General features: G+C 38.0%; 1 protein-coding gene across 3 annotated transcripts in view; it reads left to right on the forward strand.

Moving 5' to 3' along the window:
* LRGUK (leucine rich repeats and guanylate kinase domain containing) overlaps positions 1-21,132 on the forward strand; it is a 1,953,320-nt gene that overhangs the window by 1,317,964 nt on the left and 614,224 nt on the right. For all 3 annotated transcript variants that reach the window (XM_044088664.1, XM_044088665.1, XM_044088666.1), the window contains one exon: positions 2,847-2,960. In XM_044088664.1, the coding sequence (XP_043944599.1) occupies positions 2,847-2,960 (114 nt within the window). The remainder of the gene's footprint in view (positions 1-2,846; positions 2,961-21,132) is intronic.

Raw genomic sequence — 21,132 nt, forward strand, 5'->3', positions numbered from 1 at the left:
AGGTTTGGATCCCACGGCTACCAACCAAAGCACTACCTGGTCCTGGCACTGATGAGGTTTGATTCCATCCAATGACACACAATTCACACTTCTTATGTGATGAACATGGGCTATGGATCTGTTCCACAGCTCACAATAGGTCTGATGGCTGCCAGGGGAATTATCTCTCTAACCACACTACTGGCACTCTTCAGGTTAAAGTAGAAAAGGATGTACACAAATCCTATTCACTAAACAATTTACCAAATCATTTTGGCCAGAAGAACATGCAGGGAATGTGCACTACTGCCCTATGTATGGGCTTTCAGTAGCCACCCCAGACTAAAACTACACAATGACCACTTACTAAGCTAAGTCTTTCTTCTAGCACCACAGGCCCCTTTCTCACTTTAGTGCTCTACCCAAAGTAACTGCTTTTCAAACAGATTATTGCTTCACACACACACACACACACACACACACACACACACACACACACACACACACACACACACACACACACACACGCACTTCTCAATGGAAAATTGTTAGAATTCTCCAATTTCCCACAGACTTTGTCCTGTAAGGGACAACTGCCATCACTTGAGATTATTGGGCTAGACCCCCACCAGCTGCCATACCATTCTTGATCAGAAGCCACATAGCAATAACACACATAAATAGTAATATGCAGGGCAGTCTGGCCAATTAGAGGCTGATAGCAGCAGCATATCCATGACACAGTTCAAAAAAATCAACCATAAACTAGGCCTTCTTTATAAAGTCAAACCATTTCTTTCAAAGTATGCATGTAAGACCATAGCCTAAACCTGTCTACCCTCTAGTCTCCTGTATGCTTCATCCGGATTGACTATCATACAGTTCTCTCAGCTTGCCAAACAAGAACAGTCATATAATAAATGGCAAAATTTGCAAGTAGTCACATTAACCAACCACATCAATGTCTTGCACTTCAGTCCCTTCTGTTGGGAGCTACCTAATATATTAGCCTACACTCAACTGCACAGAACATCCTCTATAGTCCAGACAGATGCTATGCCATTAGTCAGTAATTAAACTGTCACTCACCTCACAGAGAACTGCATTCATGAAAACAAGCACTTGGTGCTTACTCTAAAAACCATAATGGTGACTGCTTATATTCTGTATACATTGGTAAACTTTAGAACTCTCTCTCAACAGCCATCAGAAATGTTTCATCTTGTTTAATTTCAAATCTCATTGCAAATGTACCTGTCTGCGAAATGGTTCTGCACTTGTAACATCCCTGTTACTAAGCCCCCTACTCATTCTACTTGTATCCCATCTATGTATATTTTGAAATTACAGTGAAGCCATACCTGCCAACAAAACAAACCTGTTTTTATACCCACACCATTACTAAGGCTTCTCCTTATGCAGCCAAATCAAATGAGTATAATAAAATCCTCTCACTTGGGGTCCTGTCTACAGGTCTCAAGTGAATAACTGTTAGGATAAAATGTGCCACTGTATACTACAATTTCAGTGGGACTTTATACATAAACTGTAAGATAATTCTGAATGTAATATAGATATGTGAGACTTAAGCATGTTGTAAATTCTGTATCATATATTTAATGTGGTGATCATCTGGTAACATATATATATATATATATATATATATATATATATATATATGTGTGTGTGTGTGTGTGTGTGTGTGTGTGTGTGTGTTTTAGCTCATGGTAATTGCTTGTGGAAATGTATGAAATGTGGAACTTTTCATTTTGGACCTCCATTGCAAAGGAACTTTGCCCCATCAGACTTTCCCAATAATCAAAGGCACTTTATCTCTTTCTTCTCATCTCTATTTATCTATAGCTTGCCTTTCTCTAGTTTACAGTTTCTCTTCTACTACTCCTCCATCTTTTGTCCTAATCACCTCATATGCATCTGTCTTTCTCCTTCCTTTTCTCACTATTTTTTAGCTCAAGCATCCTCCCACTTTCAATTTCCCCATTTTTACCAGCTCTCTTCTTATTTCTTGTCACCAATACTTACCACTATACAAGTAAGCTTCCACTTATCCTGTAGCCCTGTTTCTTTCCTCATATTATCGTTTTCTGAATGCATTCTCTCCTCTTATTCTGTTTCCATATTTCCTCCTCCTCTATGCTTCTAAATACTAGGAATATTAATGAAAACCATGAAAACTACAGGATTTCATGTAATAATTATGAGTGCAGGAATGCTGTTTATAGAAATAATTCTTTATGCTTGAATTTAGAAATTAGGCATTGTAAATGTCCGTAGAATACAGAAATATTAAGTATAAACAATAGTTTTTGATTCAGTTTTGACCAATAACACCTAGTATGTGATATATGTATTGGTGCTATTATTTTTGAAGAACACAAGTGCTGTGTCATTTTCATTGTATCATTTATTTGCTTTTTTTATTTCTGATGTATGTAGGATTGTTTAATAGCCACTATTACTTAAAGAGTTTTGTCTATGTTTATTATGGTTGGAGTTTTTCTCCCTGGGCCTCCACTGAAAATGGGGTCTGCTCAGATAGACTCTCTTTGCTGACAAAATATAGACAAATAAATGAATAAAATAAATATACATTGGCTTGTCCTGGCTAGTGGTGGGGGTAAGAACACTTGAAAGTTTCAAGCATGCAAGGAACTGGGGGCTCAGGTGGAGACTAAATATGGATTTTAGCTCATGTGCATTAATTGGCCAAACAGACAGACTCATTAAATCACATAACTTGGATCGGGTGGTGAATGTTTTTCAATTATTTTTTCAAATACATCATCAAGTTAATCATTCTCATGAATTAGCTTTTTCTTAACTATGTTATTCCACTTTATCTGCAGGGTAAGTTTATTGAGACAGTGACTTACAATGGAAATTACTATGGACTGAGCAGAGATGCAGTTGAATTAGTTGCTGGAGATGGACTTGCCTGTTGTGTTCACATGGAACTTGAGGTAGGTATATTGCTTCAGACAGTTTAAAATTACAAAAGCATTGAGATATTATATGGGAGTTATATTTTAAAAACCTGTCTAATCTTTATGAGCATACAGAACTGTTAACAGGGACAGGATGTTATGATATTTAAGGTATTCACAATGTGAAATATACACAGTAGAATTTATGTTACCCTTCCCTCAACATATTTATCCACCCCTTGGTGTTGCAGCATATCAACTCTTGTACCCATTTGTCATTATTGTTCACTCTCTTGTTCTGTATTCTACTCTATCTTGCAAAGCTAATTTTTTGAAGAAATGTCTTCCATCCTCCTCCTCTTTATTGTACATTGCTCATAGCAGTCTGCAAGTGTATGTTCTTCTCTTGATTTTGAAAAGGTCATAGTATTCAATTCTGCTTTTGCTTTTTAGGTAGCATGAGCTCTGATCTCTACTTTTTTATTTTCTTTTTCTTGTGTGGTCATGATGTTTTAAGGTGTCCAGTGTACAGCATTATTGCTGATTCTAAACTTTGTGTGAGTATTCTTTATATATATATATATATATATATATATATATATTTATATATTTATATATATATCTATATATATATATCTATATTTATATATATATATATATATTTATATATATTTTTATATATATATATATATATATATATATATATATATATATATATATATATATTTTTATATATATATATATATATATATATATATAAAAATATAACGTTTTATAAATATATATATAAATATATATATATACATACCTTTATTTGGAAATTAATAGAAGTATATTCATCTGATATCTCATTTTACTGGATCACTAGTCATTGGTTGAGCTAATTTTTGTGACAATATTTCCTTGAAGGAACAGAGCTCATATAAAATATATTGTGCCTATAATTTTTTTTAGAGGGCTATTCCCTCACACACTTCTCCTGCAGGGCTTCTAACCCTTGCACCACCTACAAAAAAATGAGACTCTGTCAGTTAAACAAGGGCATTGTAAGTGCCAGTGCTTTGGTGGAGAATAGTATATACGCAGTTTGTTTAAGACTGTATATTTAGTCATATTTGCTGTTTAGTTTATGGATGCCTGTGGAAGAGTATCTGAAATCTGAGGGAGCTCTGGTAAAGCAGAAATTTGGGCTGCTGTTGTTTCAAGGTTACATTAACTGAAAATGTTCATCATATTCATCACTGCTGCAACAGTCTTAGCAATATGGGTTATATCCTACTGCTGGCCAGCTTTCCAAAGCTTCAGGGAAGCTTACACGCACCCAAACTGTCAAGCAGTTGTAAATGAACTGCCTAAAAGAAAGGACTGGGTGTAAATCCCTTCAGAGCTTTAATACTGCCAGAAAGTACACTTCTCTGAGGCTTTTGAGGATCGACGGTTGGCTTGTGCTGTCCTTTGCTAAGGCAGATAAGTTCCCTTTGGAGAAAAAAGAACTTCCATTATGTTAAATTTATTGACATTTTATTACTTTCTTCTTCAGGAAAGTTATTTTAAAGCTAGGAGTGTTGTGTTTTAAAGGGCTTTCTCAAGACTGTAATGCATTTTTAAATGGGGTACTCATTTTTTTCTGTCAGTTTAAAAGTAGTGTTAACTAACTGAAAACATATTTTCTGTGGAGAAATTGTGTTTATTTTTCCATGGTGAGCTGGCATAGTGTTTGAAAGTGTTTTTACTGTGTTTTTTTCTGTTAAAAAAGTAACTTTTGTAGACTGGTAGTTGTACCGGCATTTGCTGCTTGTCTTTCCCAGGAAAGAGGCACAATTTTCAGCTTCACCATGGAACAGACTGGCGGTCCCACGGTTGGTTCTTCTTCCAGCCACATAAAGAAAAAGGTTGAGCAAACAGCCTTTGCTGCCACAGCAGGCTAATGATTTGCCTCAGCCACAGGTGGATGACTCTGCTGTGGCCATTTGTTGTAATTCAGACCACTCATCTTTTACTCTGGATCCTTCTGGTGTAGCACCTACAGTCACTATGGACCAGAAGTTAGTCATGTCCTTTGCAGATGTTGGAGTCCCCTCAGTGGGCAAGGGAGAGTCACTCTTGTTGGTCCTGGGAGAAGGAAGAGGGAAGGTTTTCCAGTTGTACCAGAATGTTGTGCCCATTCCTCTGTTCTATCAGCTTTTATTTTTCTGTTAGTCAACCAGCTGCCCCTCAAATGGCAGAATTCCTTAGTCTTTTAAATTTTCATACACTGTTCCCAACCCTGACCCAGTAGCTATAGCCTTAGTTGATCCCACTGCTGCTAAGCACTTAGTTAATGAATTTAAATCCTACTCTTTCTGATTAGGATGGAAAAATTATTCTTGGGTATGGAAAAAAGTGTATACTTCTGCAATTTTGGCTTTCAGAATTTTGAAATGTCAGGTTCATATGTTAATGTTTGTTCTTGCAAATTGTGAAAGTATAAGGAATGTTTTATCTGTAGTTTATTCTTGTGAGGAGAAATCTGCTATACATAACTTAGCTTCTTCTTTTGCATGGGTCTCTACTCATTGTTTGCAGATTGTGTATGACTGAGTTGTATTTCTTCCACTGCTTTGGACACTGGTACCGTCTTAAGGAAGTTTGTATAGTTGCATTCTGAGAGCCTTCCAGATGATGTTAAAAATTAGATTTTAATTTCTACCTTGGATACAGATTTAGTATTTGGCCTCTCTGTTGCAGAGATGATCAAAAAGTGTGATAAAAGGAGAAACTGATCTAGGGAATCTTGAAGATTTTTCAACTTTCCATTTCCAAATTGCTATAGTGGTTTTCTTTCTCTTCTTCTGTTTTTGGAAGAAAACAGAATAAACAATCTCAACAAAATAAACAGATGTTTAAGAAGGAATGGCAAGAGAGTTCCAAAAGGAAGGAAGTCTGTAACCTCCCAAAAACAAGGACAGTCCAACAAGTTGGAATGTCCATTCAAAAGACCTTGTGGCCCACTCCCACTACAGCCCCCTTTTTCTTCTAGAAAGTCTTAATCTCCATCTTTGGCAACAGATTGCTTCTGACAGATGGGTCCTGAATATCATTCATCAAGGTTACAGATGGCAATAGGAAGAAATTCCTCCTTTTTAGGGGGTCATTCCTCTTCCTCATCAGATGCTTTTGTTCCTAGTGCCAAAGAAAGAAAATGCTTGGAGACTAGTCCTTGATCTTTGTTTCCTAAACCTGCTTTTTATAGTGCCTTAATTAAAAATGATGTCACTTCACAGCCTGTTATCTCTTCTTTCTTTTTTAAATATACTGGTAACACTAGATTTATAAGATGCTTCCCATCACATCCTTATTCATCCAAACTTCAGACATTTCTTAAAGTTTCATATGTCTGGACCACATTATTAATCTACCTTAACCTTTAGACTATTCACTGCACCAAGAGTGTTCACACAGTGTCTAGCTGCAGTTCTAAATCTTTGCAGGCTAAAAGTATTTGCATTTTTTCGATATTTAGGTCACTTGCTTATCTTTGCAGAGTCTTTTTCAAAGTTTCAAGAATCTCTTTCTTACACAAGCTGGGATTCCAAAAGAACAGTCAAACTCTTTCTTGACTCCCTCACACAGGATTATGTTCCTGGTTGTCAACTACACACCTCAGTTCAAAGACCTTTTCTTTCACAAGGAAAAAGCGGATCCATGTTTCGATCTGTTTCTAAGGTTTTCCACTTATACTTCAGTCACTGAGAGGGAATACCTCTGGATTTTGGGTCTCATAGCATCTATGATTCTCATGATACCCCTAGCAAGATTCCATATGTGACAGATACAGTGGTATCTAAAATATTTTTCGTTCCAGCATTAACACCCTTTATCTTTTCAAATCCCAGTGTTGGAGTTTGTCAGAAGAGAAATATTTTGGTGGAGACAACAGATATTCTTAAAACCAGGTCTCCCCTTCTCCCTTCCTGCACCAAAGCAGTCAGTCACCACAGATGTTTCTGACTTTTTTTTCAGGAAGGATAAAAGTGCAGAGGTGTTGGATATCAAGGACAGACACAAGCACATACATATCTATGATACACTTGCCCTGATCAAGGCACTCAACTCTCTGAACAATCTTTGCCCCCTTGGGACCTCTTCATAGTGGTTTCAGACAATACCACAGTCTTGTAGTACATCAACAAGCAAGAGGAAACCAGCTCATGCCCCTTTTGCAAACTAGCCATTTTAGCTTGGGATATATTTTCACAGCACAATCACACTCTACAGAAATCCTGCATTCCATCAGACCAAATCTGTGTGGCAGATGAGCCGAGCAGGACCAGGGCAGACCCTCATGAATGGAAACTAGATCAGGGGGTCTTGCAGCATTTGATTCATCTGTGGGAGTTCCTTAAGAACACCTTTTTGCCTTTGCTTTGGACAATCAAGTGGCAAGATTCTGTTCCAGGACTCTGTGCAAGAAGGCCTGTAAGATAGATGCCTTTTCTTTGGCTAGGAATGTTCCTGTATGCGTTCCACCCTTTCCACTAATATCCAGGGTACTTATGAAGATTCAGAAGGAATCTGCCAAGATCATTGTGGTGACTCCCTTCTGGCCTAGGCAACTGTGGTCCTCCCTTCTTTTGGAAATGACCATAGGCAATTACCACAAGCTTCCTCACAGATTGGATCTACTCACACAAGAGCAGGGGTGCTTCTTTTGGTCATAAAGCTATCCAGAGCAGAAGAGACAAGCTAATCTTGAAGGGACTCCTTCCATCACCTTCAGGGTCTCCCATTGTTTTCCCAGCAGCTTCCACCCTGAAGGAGAAAGAGAAGGGAAAAGAGAAAGCTAGGGAAGCTCCAAAGGCAAAAGAGCCAGCTAAAGAAAAGACTCCCAAGAAGGGTATAGAAATAACTAGGAAACAGTACCTGGACCCCATAGTTTAAGCAGGCCTGGCTCTGAAAGTACCAAAGACTTTGGATCCAAAGCCTCAGATCCATTCTCCATCTCCATTCAGGATTTTCACTCCAAATCCAATTAGCCCTCATATCCATTACCCCATTCTGCAACCATGTTCCAGGGCTTCATCAATTGCTTCTTCTAGGTCTGCCTGTTCTTCAAGGAGTCTCACCAAAGCCGGCATCGACAGGATAATGCAGAAATTTCTCCAGATGCAGATACTGTTGGAGGTCCTCCAGGCTCTGTCCTCTTTCATAGACCCAGGAACATCACCATCAATCCTGCCCTGTTCAGCTCCAATGCACGTCCATCCTTCAGATCCAAAGCCTTCGGGTCCAAAAATCCCTAGCTCATCCATGCCGATGCAATAGTGCCATCCACTTTGACTCTCTGACTATGAACCAGTGTCTTGACTCCAAATCTCTTGGATTGAGATGAGAGACAGAGTCAAAGCTTCAGAGCTGATTTCCAGAGAGAGAGAGAGTGTTTAACTCCAAAGATGTTAGAGCTGTCCTTGCCTTTTGGAGCATTGGTTCTCGATAGCTCGGCTCCAGTGCCTGCCTCAGAACCAGGAATGGACTTTGGGGTCTGATTTGGTACCAGCTCAAAGACAGACTTCCTCAACTCCTGTGTCTTCCTCTACTTTAATCGGGTCCTGTTATATTCGAGAGAAGAGGTGCCTCCATCCCTTTTAGAGCCAACCCAACCTCAGATTTATTCACCTCAGGAATCCACTCCTTCTCGTTGACAGGGACAGTCAGTCTCCACAAGTCTCAGGGACGTACTCTCCTTCAATTCCTAGTCTGATTCAGACCTGTCATCAGATATTCCCTAATGATAGGTATGTAGAAAGCAGACATGCAAGTGGAAGCACTTGGATTCATCTCCAGAGTCCATCACATAAGACACAGATATGGAGGAAAGGGAAGATTCCCATAGATCCCACATGGGAGATATTTCCTTTGGAGAAATTTTTGAATTGGTACAACAGAAAGGCGGTTGTTCCACTTTGTCCAGTGATATGCGTTCTCTGGAAGAAATCATGTACCTGGAGGCTTTTGTAGCTGGCTTTTCTACATCCTGGGTGGTCCCTAACCTGGATGCTCTTATTGATGTAGTAGGTCAGTGAATCTGTAAGGAGCTTGATACGGCACTGCCTATACAGTGATGGTGAACTTTTTGGTCTTGGCATGTCAAAAATTTGGAAAATGCCTATCTTGACTCTGCTGGTGTGTCACTCCCCCACCCCCCACACTCCCATGAACAAAAGAGAAACAATTCTTTACATATTCATTTATTAAAAAAAAAATACAGTCCAATCGTGTGCTGCTGTGTATTATAAAAGTAAAAGAAAAATCAGTGATTTACAATTGAGAAAACACGATATGCACACTGATAATGGTGCTTAAAATAGTGCAACAAAAAATTATCCTACTTTTAATAGTAATTTTGAATTGAACTGAAAAAAATGTATGAAACACACTGCATTTGATTTGATCAACATCAGTTAATGAGTTTCTTTGTCGCTGAGTTTTGTGCAGGATTACACATTTTTTGTATTTTTGTTCATTCAGTTTCTTCGGTAACTTGGGTTTTGGTGAACTCTGGTGTGTCACCCAAAACATTGTGGCGTGTCACCTTTAACACGTACGTCACAGGTTCGCCATCACTGGCCTATGACCAAGAAATCTTGACAGCATTCTGGTGGTCTCAAAAGACGGACTTTATTGGAGTAAGGTGGGGGGACCCCACATTGATGCTATGGTTATAGCAGAAGCTACAAAGAATGAACTCTTGGATTAAAGTTCATCTGTCCATGCCCTAACAGTGAGTTCAGTGCCTTGGACAGATTTGGAAAACAGACATAAGCTTCAGCAACTTTTTTGCTGAGAGTGCTGAACTGCATGGCCCATAGTATTCAGTTTCAAAGAGATTTGACCAAGAGATCACCAGTTCTCTGTCAAGTAACTTGCCAATGGATTACCAGAAAACAGTGGAATCCCAGCTGTCTCCCTTATCTTCTCTTTTGAATGTTTCCATGTGCCTGTTTTCTAATGCAGCTAATGAGATAGCTAGGGCAGTATGTACTAGTATAGCCTTATGCCTGGATGCAATTGTGTGATTTTGTGGAGGGCTTTAAGATGTCCTTCATCAATGCTCCCTGTGATGGCACTACATTATTTGGCCCGGAGGTTAAGGGCACATTAACAAGAAGTGACAAGATGTTATCACTGTTTCTACCATTGGAATCTATTTCTCCACTTCTCAGAGAACCTTTTCCAGGAATCAGTGAGGAGGAAAGAAAATGTTTTGAAAATCACAAGGTCCTACCTAGGAAACTTCTTTGAACAAACCTCCCTGTGTCAGAGGAGAAGGCAGTTTCAATGGATGTTGCCCAAGAGGCAGAAGTGGACCTCAAAACCAAGGATTTCAAGGATCTTTTTTTGGAAATCCTTGCACTCCTGAAGGGTTGCCCAACTGCCACACTCTGGAGGCAGCCAGGGGGAATCTTTTCCTATGGGCCATCACTTTAGATTTTTGTGCGTTAAGGATAGTAACCAGAGGATACTCAGTACCATTTCTAATAATGCTTTGGGCAAAAACAAGGGTTCCCGTAGTACCATCCAATCAGTTGTAATCTGCAATAGCAGAAGTAAACAGACTTCTGGAAAAGAGAGTCATCTAGCTGGTCCTGCTAAACCAGATAGGATTCGGTGTCTACTCAAGGTTCTTTTGGGTTCCAAAGAAGACAGGGGACATAAGGCCAATATTTAACCTAAGTCATTTAAACCAATGCATGAAGCAAACAAAATTCCAGATGGCCATGTTTCAGTCCAGTTTCTCTACTCAGAAAGGATGACTGGATGTGCTGTGTTGATCTCCAGTATGCCTGCTACCACATAAAGATATACAGACACTCTAGGAGATTTCTCTGTTTCTGTCTTTGAGCCAATCATTTTCAGTTCAGAGCTCTGCCCTTTGGACCTACCACAGCCCCCAAATTCATGGCAGCAGTAACAGCCTATCCCAGACTGCAAGGGTTCCAGGTGTTCTTGTACTTAGATGATTGGTTCCTCACTGCTCCAACCAAGGATCTGCTAATTCTATACCAACTTCTTCACCATCTGGGAATTACAGTGAACAGACAGAAGAGTAAATTGCTCCCATCTCAAAATCTGGAGTTTATTGTATGCCACCTAAACACCACAGCTCAAATAGCCACCTTAGCTTTGCACAGGATTCTTTCAGTCCGACAGGTAGCATGACAAACTCTAGACAACCCATCCCCTACATCACACTTAATTCTAAAACTTTTTCATCTGATAGCTTTGATCATTATTTATGTTCGCATGTCCAGGTTCCATATGAGGGTTCTGCAATCTCAGTTCAGTGGTTTCAGTGATATCACCCCTGTCAACATTCCAATCAGACTGACTTCAGTATGTAGAACATACAATGACTGGTTGATCATATCATCAGTACTGATGACATCTCATCCTTTTCCTACACCTTCTGCTTTAGCAGTAGTTACCAGAGAGGCTTTCCTTTTAGGGGGGCATTACGATGGGAAGATCGTTCCAGGTACGTGGACACCCTTAGAGACCAATCTCCACATCAGTATTCTGGAATTAAGAGCAGTCCTTTGGTGTTGCAGGCATTATGGGTGTGATTGCAGTCCAGACAGACAACATGTCAGTGGCCTGGTACATCAGCAAACTGGGGGGAACAAGAGCTTACCCACTGTGTCAAGAAGCCATGCAGGTTTGCTATTTGGCAATGTCTTCCCATCACTTTCTGATGGCAACAGACAAGTGGTCCCTTAATACAACAGTAATGAACAAAATCTTTAGTTGCCAACTTTGCTGAGACCCGTTTTCCTCCTACCTGAACAACAAATGCAGCAGTTATTTTGCTCTGATCCCACCACAAGGTCAGTCACAGAGGGACACTGTGATCTACAATTGACCCATGGGTCTCCTTTATGCATTCCCTCTTTTTCTTCTAATAACAAAATTCATTCAGAAAGCCAGAAGGGTCAAGGCCAAGGTGATCCTTATTGCCCCGTACTGGCCTCTGCAGGTTTGGTTCCTATATCTTTGGTCTCAACTGCTCAGTCTAACCAGTGTGTTCAGTGGATCTTAAGTTCTTGATATGGAAAACAATCTTTTTGTTGGCGATCACTTCTGCTAAGAGGATTTCAGAATTTTAAACTCTCTCTTGTAAACCACTTTATTTAGTTTTTCATAAAGACAGGGTTTTTATAAAACCAAACCCATCTTTCATTCCCAAGGTGGCATTTGAGTCCAACATAAACTAGAACATCAGTTTGCTTGTATCCTTTACAAAATACTCTAACAAAGAAAAATATGCGTTACATTTACTTGATGTTCGTAGACAACTTAGATTCTATTTATATAGAACTAAGAACTTTACGGAATCCGGCCAATTATTCATTGCATTCTGTAAATCTAGTCTGGGGTAAGGTGTTTCAAATATCATTCTTTCAAGATGGCTATCAAGCTCTATATGCTTTATTTATGAGTAGTTGGGTCTAAACCTCTCAAAAAAAAAAAAAAAAAAAAAAAAAAAGATAGGTCATTCCACAAGAGCAGTGTCAGCTTCTGCAGTTTTGCAATTTCAGTTTACGATTGATATTTGTGCCGCTGCAACCTGGTTTACAGTGCATATTTGTGTCTTACTATAAACTGGATGTACAGTCCAGAGCTTGTTCCTCTTTTACTTCTGCTGTTCTCAGGAAAATTCTTCTATAAGTCCACCCAGGAAATCATGTAGCTAGGGATTCTGTCCCAAAGGTTGAATCAGATAAAAATGTGCAACATCGGATACAAAAGTTATTTATTTACCATAATAATAAATCCATTTTGTCTTATTTTCTCTGGTTCAGCATCCCTCCCACCATCCCCTTTCTAGATTATTACCATCAGCGTCTCTGAGAATGGACAGCATCTATGGGAGTCTGTTTATCTCTAACCTCAACAGGTTAGTTATCATACTGTCAATATGGTATGCTTGTCCTTTTTATCTATCTATAATTTGTATTACTTATTGTGTATATTTTTGTTATATGGGCATACTTGTTCTGAGGTATTTTGACAGATGAAAGGAAATTATGAGTAGGGGAGGAGTCAAAGCCCTGGCTGCAAAGGTTTGAAGTTGCCGATGTCAGATTGAATCAGATCCGAGTCCCAAAGGTTGAACTGTACAAAAATAGGACAACATGGATCTGTTGTTAAGATAAGTATACAACTTTGGTTTTCATGACCAGTATGAAACGTGGTCCTTGTACAAGAACTCATGTACCAGTTCTAGGTCTAATATATTCACTCGACCTCACATGAGAGACTGTTCAAGTAGACAAGAATTGACACTTAAAACCTTTGGAATCAGTCTTCATACTAGACAAGGGTCTCTCTCAGTGTTTTAAAATGTTGTCTTTATTGTGCTGTGATAGTCTTCATTCTTTGTAACTATGACAGAGAGGAGTGGAGTGAAAGACATTCTAATACAGCAGTGTGCTGACACCTGAAAGTCTCTTCATTGTGGATTTACTACATTCCCTGCCTTTTCCTCCCAGAAGGGGTGCAGTAATGACAGTGTGGTTTATGATTGGAGTGCCTGCTGAGGATGATCTGGCAGAACTCCCCTTGTCACATGTCTGTCTGAGCAAGAGATCCCAACCTCCACTGAAGGCTGTTAGCTAGGCAGAAAGAAATATGCTTCTCGTTCCCTGAAAAAAGTAAGATGTAAAAAGCAACTTGCTCTTCCCCGCTCACTGATCTCTTGTCATCCAGAATTCCTGCCATTGTTATCATCCATACAAACCAAGAAGAAATAAACTCACTCCTCCCCTGGGAAAATAAGAGCTGGGAAGATCATTGGCCACCATCAGCCTACTGGAACCCAAAGGTCTTCGCAGCATTACCATCCATCCAGAAAGATATGCTTTGATTTTCTTTGCCATTAAACCTATAACAATGACATTTTGTTTTTTTACTTCTACTCCCTTCTCTCATCTCAAAAATGGATGCATCAAAGTTAAGATGAGGAGCTCAACTAGGATATTGTCGCAGGGAAATGTGCTCTCTAAGTTCCACATAAACATAGAACAAGTTGGGGCAAACCCAATCTGAGGTATTTTGACACCAGGCTTCATTCTGGGTCATACAAAACCCACCAGAGTAATGTGATCTTTAAAAAAGGAAAAAATAAAAGAAACAGGGAATAATTTATTTATACTCTTTTGGTAAACCATGAAAATGTGGTTCTGGGCTTGTTATGACTGGTTTACATTGTGTGGGCATCAAAATGGTTTGTGGAAGCATTTTAGCAGATCGGTATTTGTAACTCTTATCACAGCCCCCCTTTACTGATGTCATCTATAATTAGATCTAGTTTTAGCTCTGGACAGTGCATACGTACCCAGATTCCACTTGCATCATTTTTTTGCAGCACAGGATGGAAGACCAACTCTTACATCATTCATTTGAAGTAGGATGCCATTTGTAGCCTACTTCCATTTGATTCAAAAAGTACATCTTAAGGCAAGGAAAGAGCCATTATCATTGATTCTTATAATCCATAGTTACATAAATAGTTATGACAGTCCTGGTTTTCTCTTCCATTTAGATCCCAAATAGCTTGTCTCATAACATCCCTTACATCTAAGTAACAACATTAAGTTCTTATCTCCAGTATAAAATCTGTGCTTTTTAAAAAACGTGGCAGACACTGATAAAGCTTTCAACAATTCATGTCTAGAAGTCCTATACATTATAAATTACTTCCATGGTTAAAACTTTACTTTAAGATCCAGAAGAAAAACATACACAAGACAGACACATATACACGAGCCTGTCTCCCTCTCCCACCACTCACTCTTAGAATACCTAAAAATTTTGTTTTTTCTGACTGAGCCATTTTCATATTGTGTGTGGCATAAAACTCAACATTTTGAATTCAGGAGTGCAGACTTGATTGTTTTGGCAAGAACCCATATTTATCTGTGTGTGTGTATATATATATATATATATATATATATATATATATATATATATATATATATATATATATACACACACACACACACACACACACACACACACACACACACACAGAGGTCTTTATGGAAACTGTGGAATATGTGTTTAAATTTGTCTAAAGTTTAACTTTCCTCTCTGAAATGTTCACAATAATTTGTAAATTATAACTGTATTATGTATGTTAATGGAAAATGTATTCTCTGTTAGTGTGGTATGAAAGGAAGCAAGTTGAAAACAGGCAGTCAAACAGTTAATTCCACAAGTGGAGGATCACAGTGGATTAGAGAAGGGGCTTTGCTTGAGGAGTTATGGTTCTTTGATTTGGATAGTTCATTTGTGGATTTTGTTTGATGTGGCATGAAGGATGATCAGATAATTTTGTGTAGATCTGGAATGAAGCCTAAGGCCTGCAGCTTTGAACTGTAACCCCCACAGCCTGGCTGCTCTAAGGGTTGTGTGGGAATGAAGGTGTTTGGAATAAAAATGGTGAATGACCTCTAAAAACTGATAATTTGCTAATATACTGTATAAATAATATAATTTCCTCTTAAGATTAACTTTGCCATATTAGTCTGTTTTGATTTAATCTTTGTAAATAAATGTGTTGTTTTTTCATATCTCTGCCTCAAGTATGCTTAAAAGATTGATGCTGACTGTGTTTGCACAGGCAGTTTTGGCCTAGGATTTGCTATTCTTTTGTTGCCAAGTGCTTGAACTATTTGAGCTATTTTTTCCTGTGGGATTTGTGAAAGTAAGCTGCCAAGTACTTCAACTATTTGAGTTAGTTTTTCCTGTGGAATTTATGAAATTAAGCAAACAAGATGTCATTTAGTATTATTTAGTAACTTTTGAAAGGCACGTCACACAAGAAAACTGGATATGTCAGTATGAGACCAAAGTGTGTCTTTCCAGCTAACATGGGAAACATTTTAAAGGTGGTATGGATGTGAAGTGAATTGACTTTGAAAGACATTGTTAGTTAGGGCTGGTGTAACAACTGAAGTTCAAGCCATAGAATTTTACAACTGGACTTTTAATGCTGACAAACCAGTAGGAGCTCAAATGTCTGATTTAAAACACATTTTAAAGCTCTAGTGAGATCCTACAGTAGTAAGATGAAAATGTTTGAAGTTATAGTAGTGGGCAGATTTAAAAGAGCTTTGACTAGTAGTATGAGAAAATGGTTATTACAAAATAATTCCAAAAACTCGTTAGTAGCATGCTTATTAGATAATGACCTTTTATTTAAAGCTGAATTATCTGGAGTTGCAATATGAAATGTGCAATCTTCTGTGAAACAAAAAATGTGAAGTAACAAATTAACCTGTTTCATATGTGGAGGGAGGGATCACATAGCCATATTCCTTCCAATAGTATGAGAAGAATACCAGTATTACTACTGAAATACTGATGGGCATGCTGCAAATGAAATTACTCCTACAGAATGTTTTAAAACTGAACTTAGGTTTGTTGAATTTGCATTCTGTCATTGTATTACAACCAAGTTAATAAAATGTACTGTATGTTTAGAAGGGAGAGAAGTTCAAGCTTTATCAGATTCTGGAAGCATGATTACTGCAATACACCAACAGATTCACAGGAAGACACAAGAGTAGTAGTAGTAGATATCCATTTTATTCCTTCTGTCCTGGTACCTCAGCTTCAATGGGACATATATTTGCATTTTCAGTCTCCTTTTTATACATGCTTTAATTAATTAATCAAACATCAATCATTCAATTAAATATCAATGTATCAAATAATTTAACTCATTCACCACTGAAATATTTTTCAAGGAAGGAAACATTTCTCTTAGACTTTTTACAAAACACATTTTTTCCTTTTCTTTTACTTAATCTACAAATTTTATAAATATTATTACAAAATATAAACTGTAAACTAAACACTCCTAATTTTAATTAATAAATTTCATAATACATTAAATTCTTTTCCAAATGTGCATAAATATAACAACTGATCACTATAAGATATCAATATTACAAAACTTCAATTTTAATACATAATACATCATTTAATGAAACCAGAATATCATTGGTACCCATTAAATTTCTAAGTTCATTCCCTTAGGAAATAAAGTATGATACTCAATGATAAACCTTTGTTCTAACTTACTCAAAGCTGCTTTGTAATTTCCTCTACTCGAATGAGGCCTGGCTAACACACTAAACTTAAAACTATCATTTTCGCCATTATGTGTGCTGCAAAAATGTGCAGCCACAGGGCTCTCTAAGTTTCCCCTTCTTATGTCACCTAGGTGTTCCAAAACACGAATCTTAACTTGTCTAGTAGTTTGTCCAATGTACCATTTGGCTGGAATACAATCACATCCTAAAATGTAAATGACCCCTGTTGACCTACAATCAAACCCTTCGAAAGCAGTGTACATCTTTCCATTGATCTTCAAACCATGCATATTTTTAGTTTTACTACAGACAGAGCATTTCCCACATTTGTACATCCCAACCCTACCATCTCTTCTTACTTCAACTTTTCTGTTTAAGGTCTCTTTCAAATTCGGATACCTTTTATAAGAAAAAGTAATATGTTTCGGGAAAAGATGACCCGTTGTAACATCTTCACATACAACTGGCCATAACTCCCTAATAACTTTTTCCATAATACATGAGAAATCAGAGTATTTGGATACAAAAAACAATTTATCTAAATTTGGTTCATTTTCAAACTCAAATGTATGTTTATGCCCTCGCGTCCCAAATGTTCTATTTTCACACAATTTTTGTTTTATATGTTCAAGCCTATCCTGCTCATATCCACGAGAATATAATCTATCCAAAATTTCATCACACACCTCTTCCCAAAGATTTTTATCGGAAGTATTTCTTAAATTCCTTTTAAATTCTCCTTCCGGTATGGCTTTGATCAAATGTGCAGGGTGCATACTACTAGCATGTAAAAAATTATTCACTGAAGTGGGTTTCCTATAGGTTTTATGCTCAACCAGACCATTAGCCCCCACATAAAATTCTACATCAAGAAAGGGAATTTGAGATTCAGAAGTGTGTGCCACAAACTTTAAACCATGGTGATTGCTGTTTAAACTCACCATGAATTCGTCAAAAAGCGTCATACTTCCTTTACACACAAAAATCAAATCATCAATGTAACGTTTGAAAAAAATTACATTATTAACAAAAAATGTATTTTGATACATGAATTCCCTTTCAAATTCCCCCATGTAGATCACAGCATAACTAGGGGCAAAAGCTGCACCCATAGCTGTTCCTTTTTTCTGCAAAAAATAATCCTTCTTCCACAAAAAATAATTATGTGTTAAGTTAAACTCAAGCAAACTCAACAAAAATCTGGTATAAGGTCCTTCCCCCATCATTTTGTACACTGCTTCTAAACCCCACCTAGTTTTAATGTTGGTGTAGAGTGATACAACATCAACAATAGCCCAATAGTAGTTCTCTTCCCATTTCAGTCCTTTTAAAGCCACACATACATCCAGTGTATTCTTAACATGAGATTGAACCTTTGGCAAAAATTTCTTTAAGTGATAGTCCAAGAAAATATTAACTCTCTCAACAAAAGACCCAATCCCCGAAATAATGGGTCTACCTGGAGGATTGGTAACATTTTTATGAATTTTAGGAATTATGTACATATAGGGATGTTGGGGTTCCTTTACAGTTAAACTTTTTACATCCTTACTAGTGAAAAATCCCAATCTTTCACCTCTCTCTAATAAATCATGAAGTTCACCAGCGTAAGACTCGAGGGGGTTACTTCCTAGCTTTTGATAAGTATCATCCACCAATAAATTATTGATTATGTTCTCATATTTATCTTTGTTCATGATCACCCAATTTCCCCCTTTATCCGCCGGTTTAACAGTTACTTTATCTAATTCCATCCTAAATGTTTTCAAGGCCAACCATTCATTTTTAGTTAAATTAAACATCTTTTTTCGCATACAAAAAGCTTTATGTTCCAATTCTAGTTTGGCCATAACAACATGTTCAAAAGCATTTATTGCTGAAGACTTCTTAGGAGGCATAAAAGTACTGTCACCTTGAAGGCGAAAAGCTGAGGTACCAGGACAGAAGGAATAAAATGGATATCTACTACTACTACTCTTGTGTCTTCCTGTGAATCTGTTGGTGTATTGCAGTTTTCAAGTGTTGAAGTTTGTTTCTATTAGTGTCTGGAAGCATGATTACCCTTGTCAAACACCACTGTGGCAGTTATCACAGAGGATTGTAGCTATGAGCTTTTAACAGGCTGCTTCCTGTAGTCCAAGGTTTGATTCCCTCATTGCCTGTTTGCATACCATGAGACTGAGCAAATCACAATGCTGTTGTGCTGAGTCTGAAAAGGTGCATGTAGAGCAGTGCTTTACCCCTTATAGCAAATAAAAATAAATGCAGTAAAAGGTCTCTATGTATGTAAGTGTGACGACCCACCACTGCCAACCAGTAATTAAGGAGCCTCAGTCCTCACCACTGGCAACAGTGGGGGATGTACATTGGGAGGATGACAAGAAAACACACAGTATTTCCAGATGCAGCTCTCTGCATCAAGTGCAGTTTCCCTTAAAAGCACACAGAGACCACAGTCAGTCCAAGGGTGGTTTCTCCCTTTCTCCAGATCCCCAATAAGACTCCCCAATGGCATAGCTATAGAGTTGAGCCAAGACCTCCAGCACTCTCCCTGTCCAACCAGTGCTTTGTGTCCCTGCCCAAGTAGCTGACATACAGACCCTTTGAGGTTTGATTCACACACACACACACACACACACACACACACACACACACACACACACACACACACACACACACACACACACACACACACACACACACACACACACACACACACACACACACACACCTGGCACAGCTTTACTGGCTATGCACCCCTTTTGCCCAAACTGTAATGTAGTTATCATTGCCACCAGCCAACTCCTTATCAGCTACTTTCAGGCCGTTAACAAAGGGTGTCCAAGCTTACTGTGTAATATTAATATAAATACAATGGTAGCTGTACCAAGAGCAAGGCTATTAGGAGTGGCCCACAGTGTCACCAAATAAATACGCAAGTACTCTCAAAACATAAATATCTCTACAAAGATCAGCCACAGTGAAAGGTTTAAATATATTTAATAATAAATAATAAAAGAACAAGAAAATACTCAGTGTATATAGTCACATTGACATCAGAGTTAAAAAACACAGGAAATATTTAAAACAACATTGCAGGACAGTCTCAAATAAATAAAGAAAAGCATCTAAACTATGCCTCACTATATTCCTGACTGAATCTAAGAGCATTACTGTACCCTAGTTAACTTACTTAAGAGCAAGGTAGATGTGGTGACTGGTTCTTATTGTTGTCAGGTCCAAGTCAGAATACATAATGCAGTCTCTCTCTAGGAGATTTTTCAAATTAATATCTGAAATATTACTGCTGGGATAGCTTGCAGAATGACATAATTTCTTGTCATCTGACTCTATCCCAGGTGAAACCCCCCCTCACTGCTGGAAGCTAGCAGTATTTAGCATCTTCCTGTGAAAATACAGAGACCTCAGATCTTTTTCATATGCTGGAAGTCATAAAATAATTGTAGTAATAATTCATTCCGAACGCAATACAGGAAAGCTTCTCAGCACAGACATTGTGTCTGTAGCTGCCATAAAGTAATTTAATTTTAGCTGTTTTTCTGAAGTTTTGCTGGACTGAAGTTAACCTCCTATAGTCCACTTTCCACTGTTAAAATATATACATTTAAACATTTACAATAGTGCATGTGCATTTCTGTTCTATTCCAGTAGGGCACACTGTGGTTACATTTTAAGCACACACTTTATAACATATCTTTCAAAACACATGTCTGTACAAACCTAGTTTGATATGCACATGACATACAGTTCTAATACAGTTGTAACACAAGCATCATATATGAATCATGTTGATATTCACAGATGACTAAAAAATTTGTAACAGACAAAAGGTGAAAGTGATATTTACTGATTGTGATACAAATCGATAATCATTCAATCAGTTACATTTATAAAGAGACCAGCCACCAGTGGAGTTCCCCAGGGTTCTGTGCTGGGACAGCTCCTATGTGGTATCTACTTTTCTGAAATAAAAGCCAATGCCACAGGGATCTGGCTGACCAAGTTTGCAGATGACTGCGAGCGAGGAGTATTCCATGTACTAAAGCCTT

Source organism: Protopterus annectens, chromosome 11.part0, assembly GCF_019279795.1.
Source record: "Protopterus annectens isolate FY-2018-M chromosome 11.part0, PAN1.0, whole genome shotgun sequence".
Classification (NCBI taxonomy): domain Eukaryota; kingdom Metazoa; phylum Chordata; order Ceratodontiformes; family Protopteridae; genus Protopterus; species Protopterus annectens.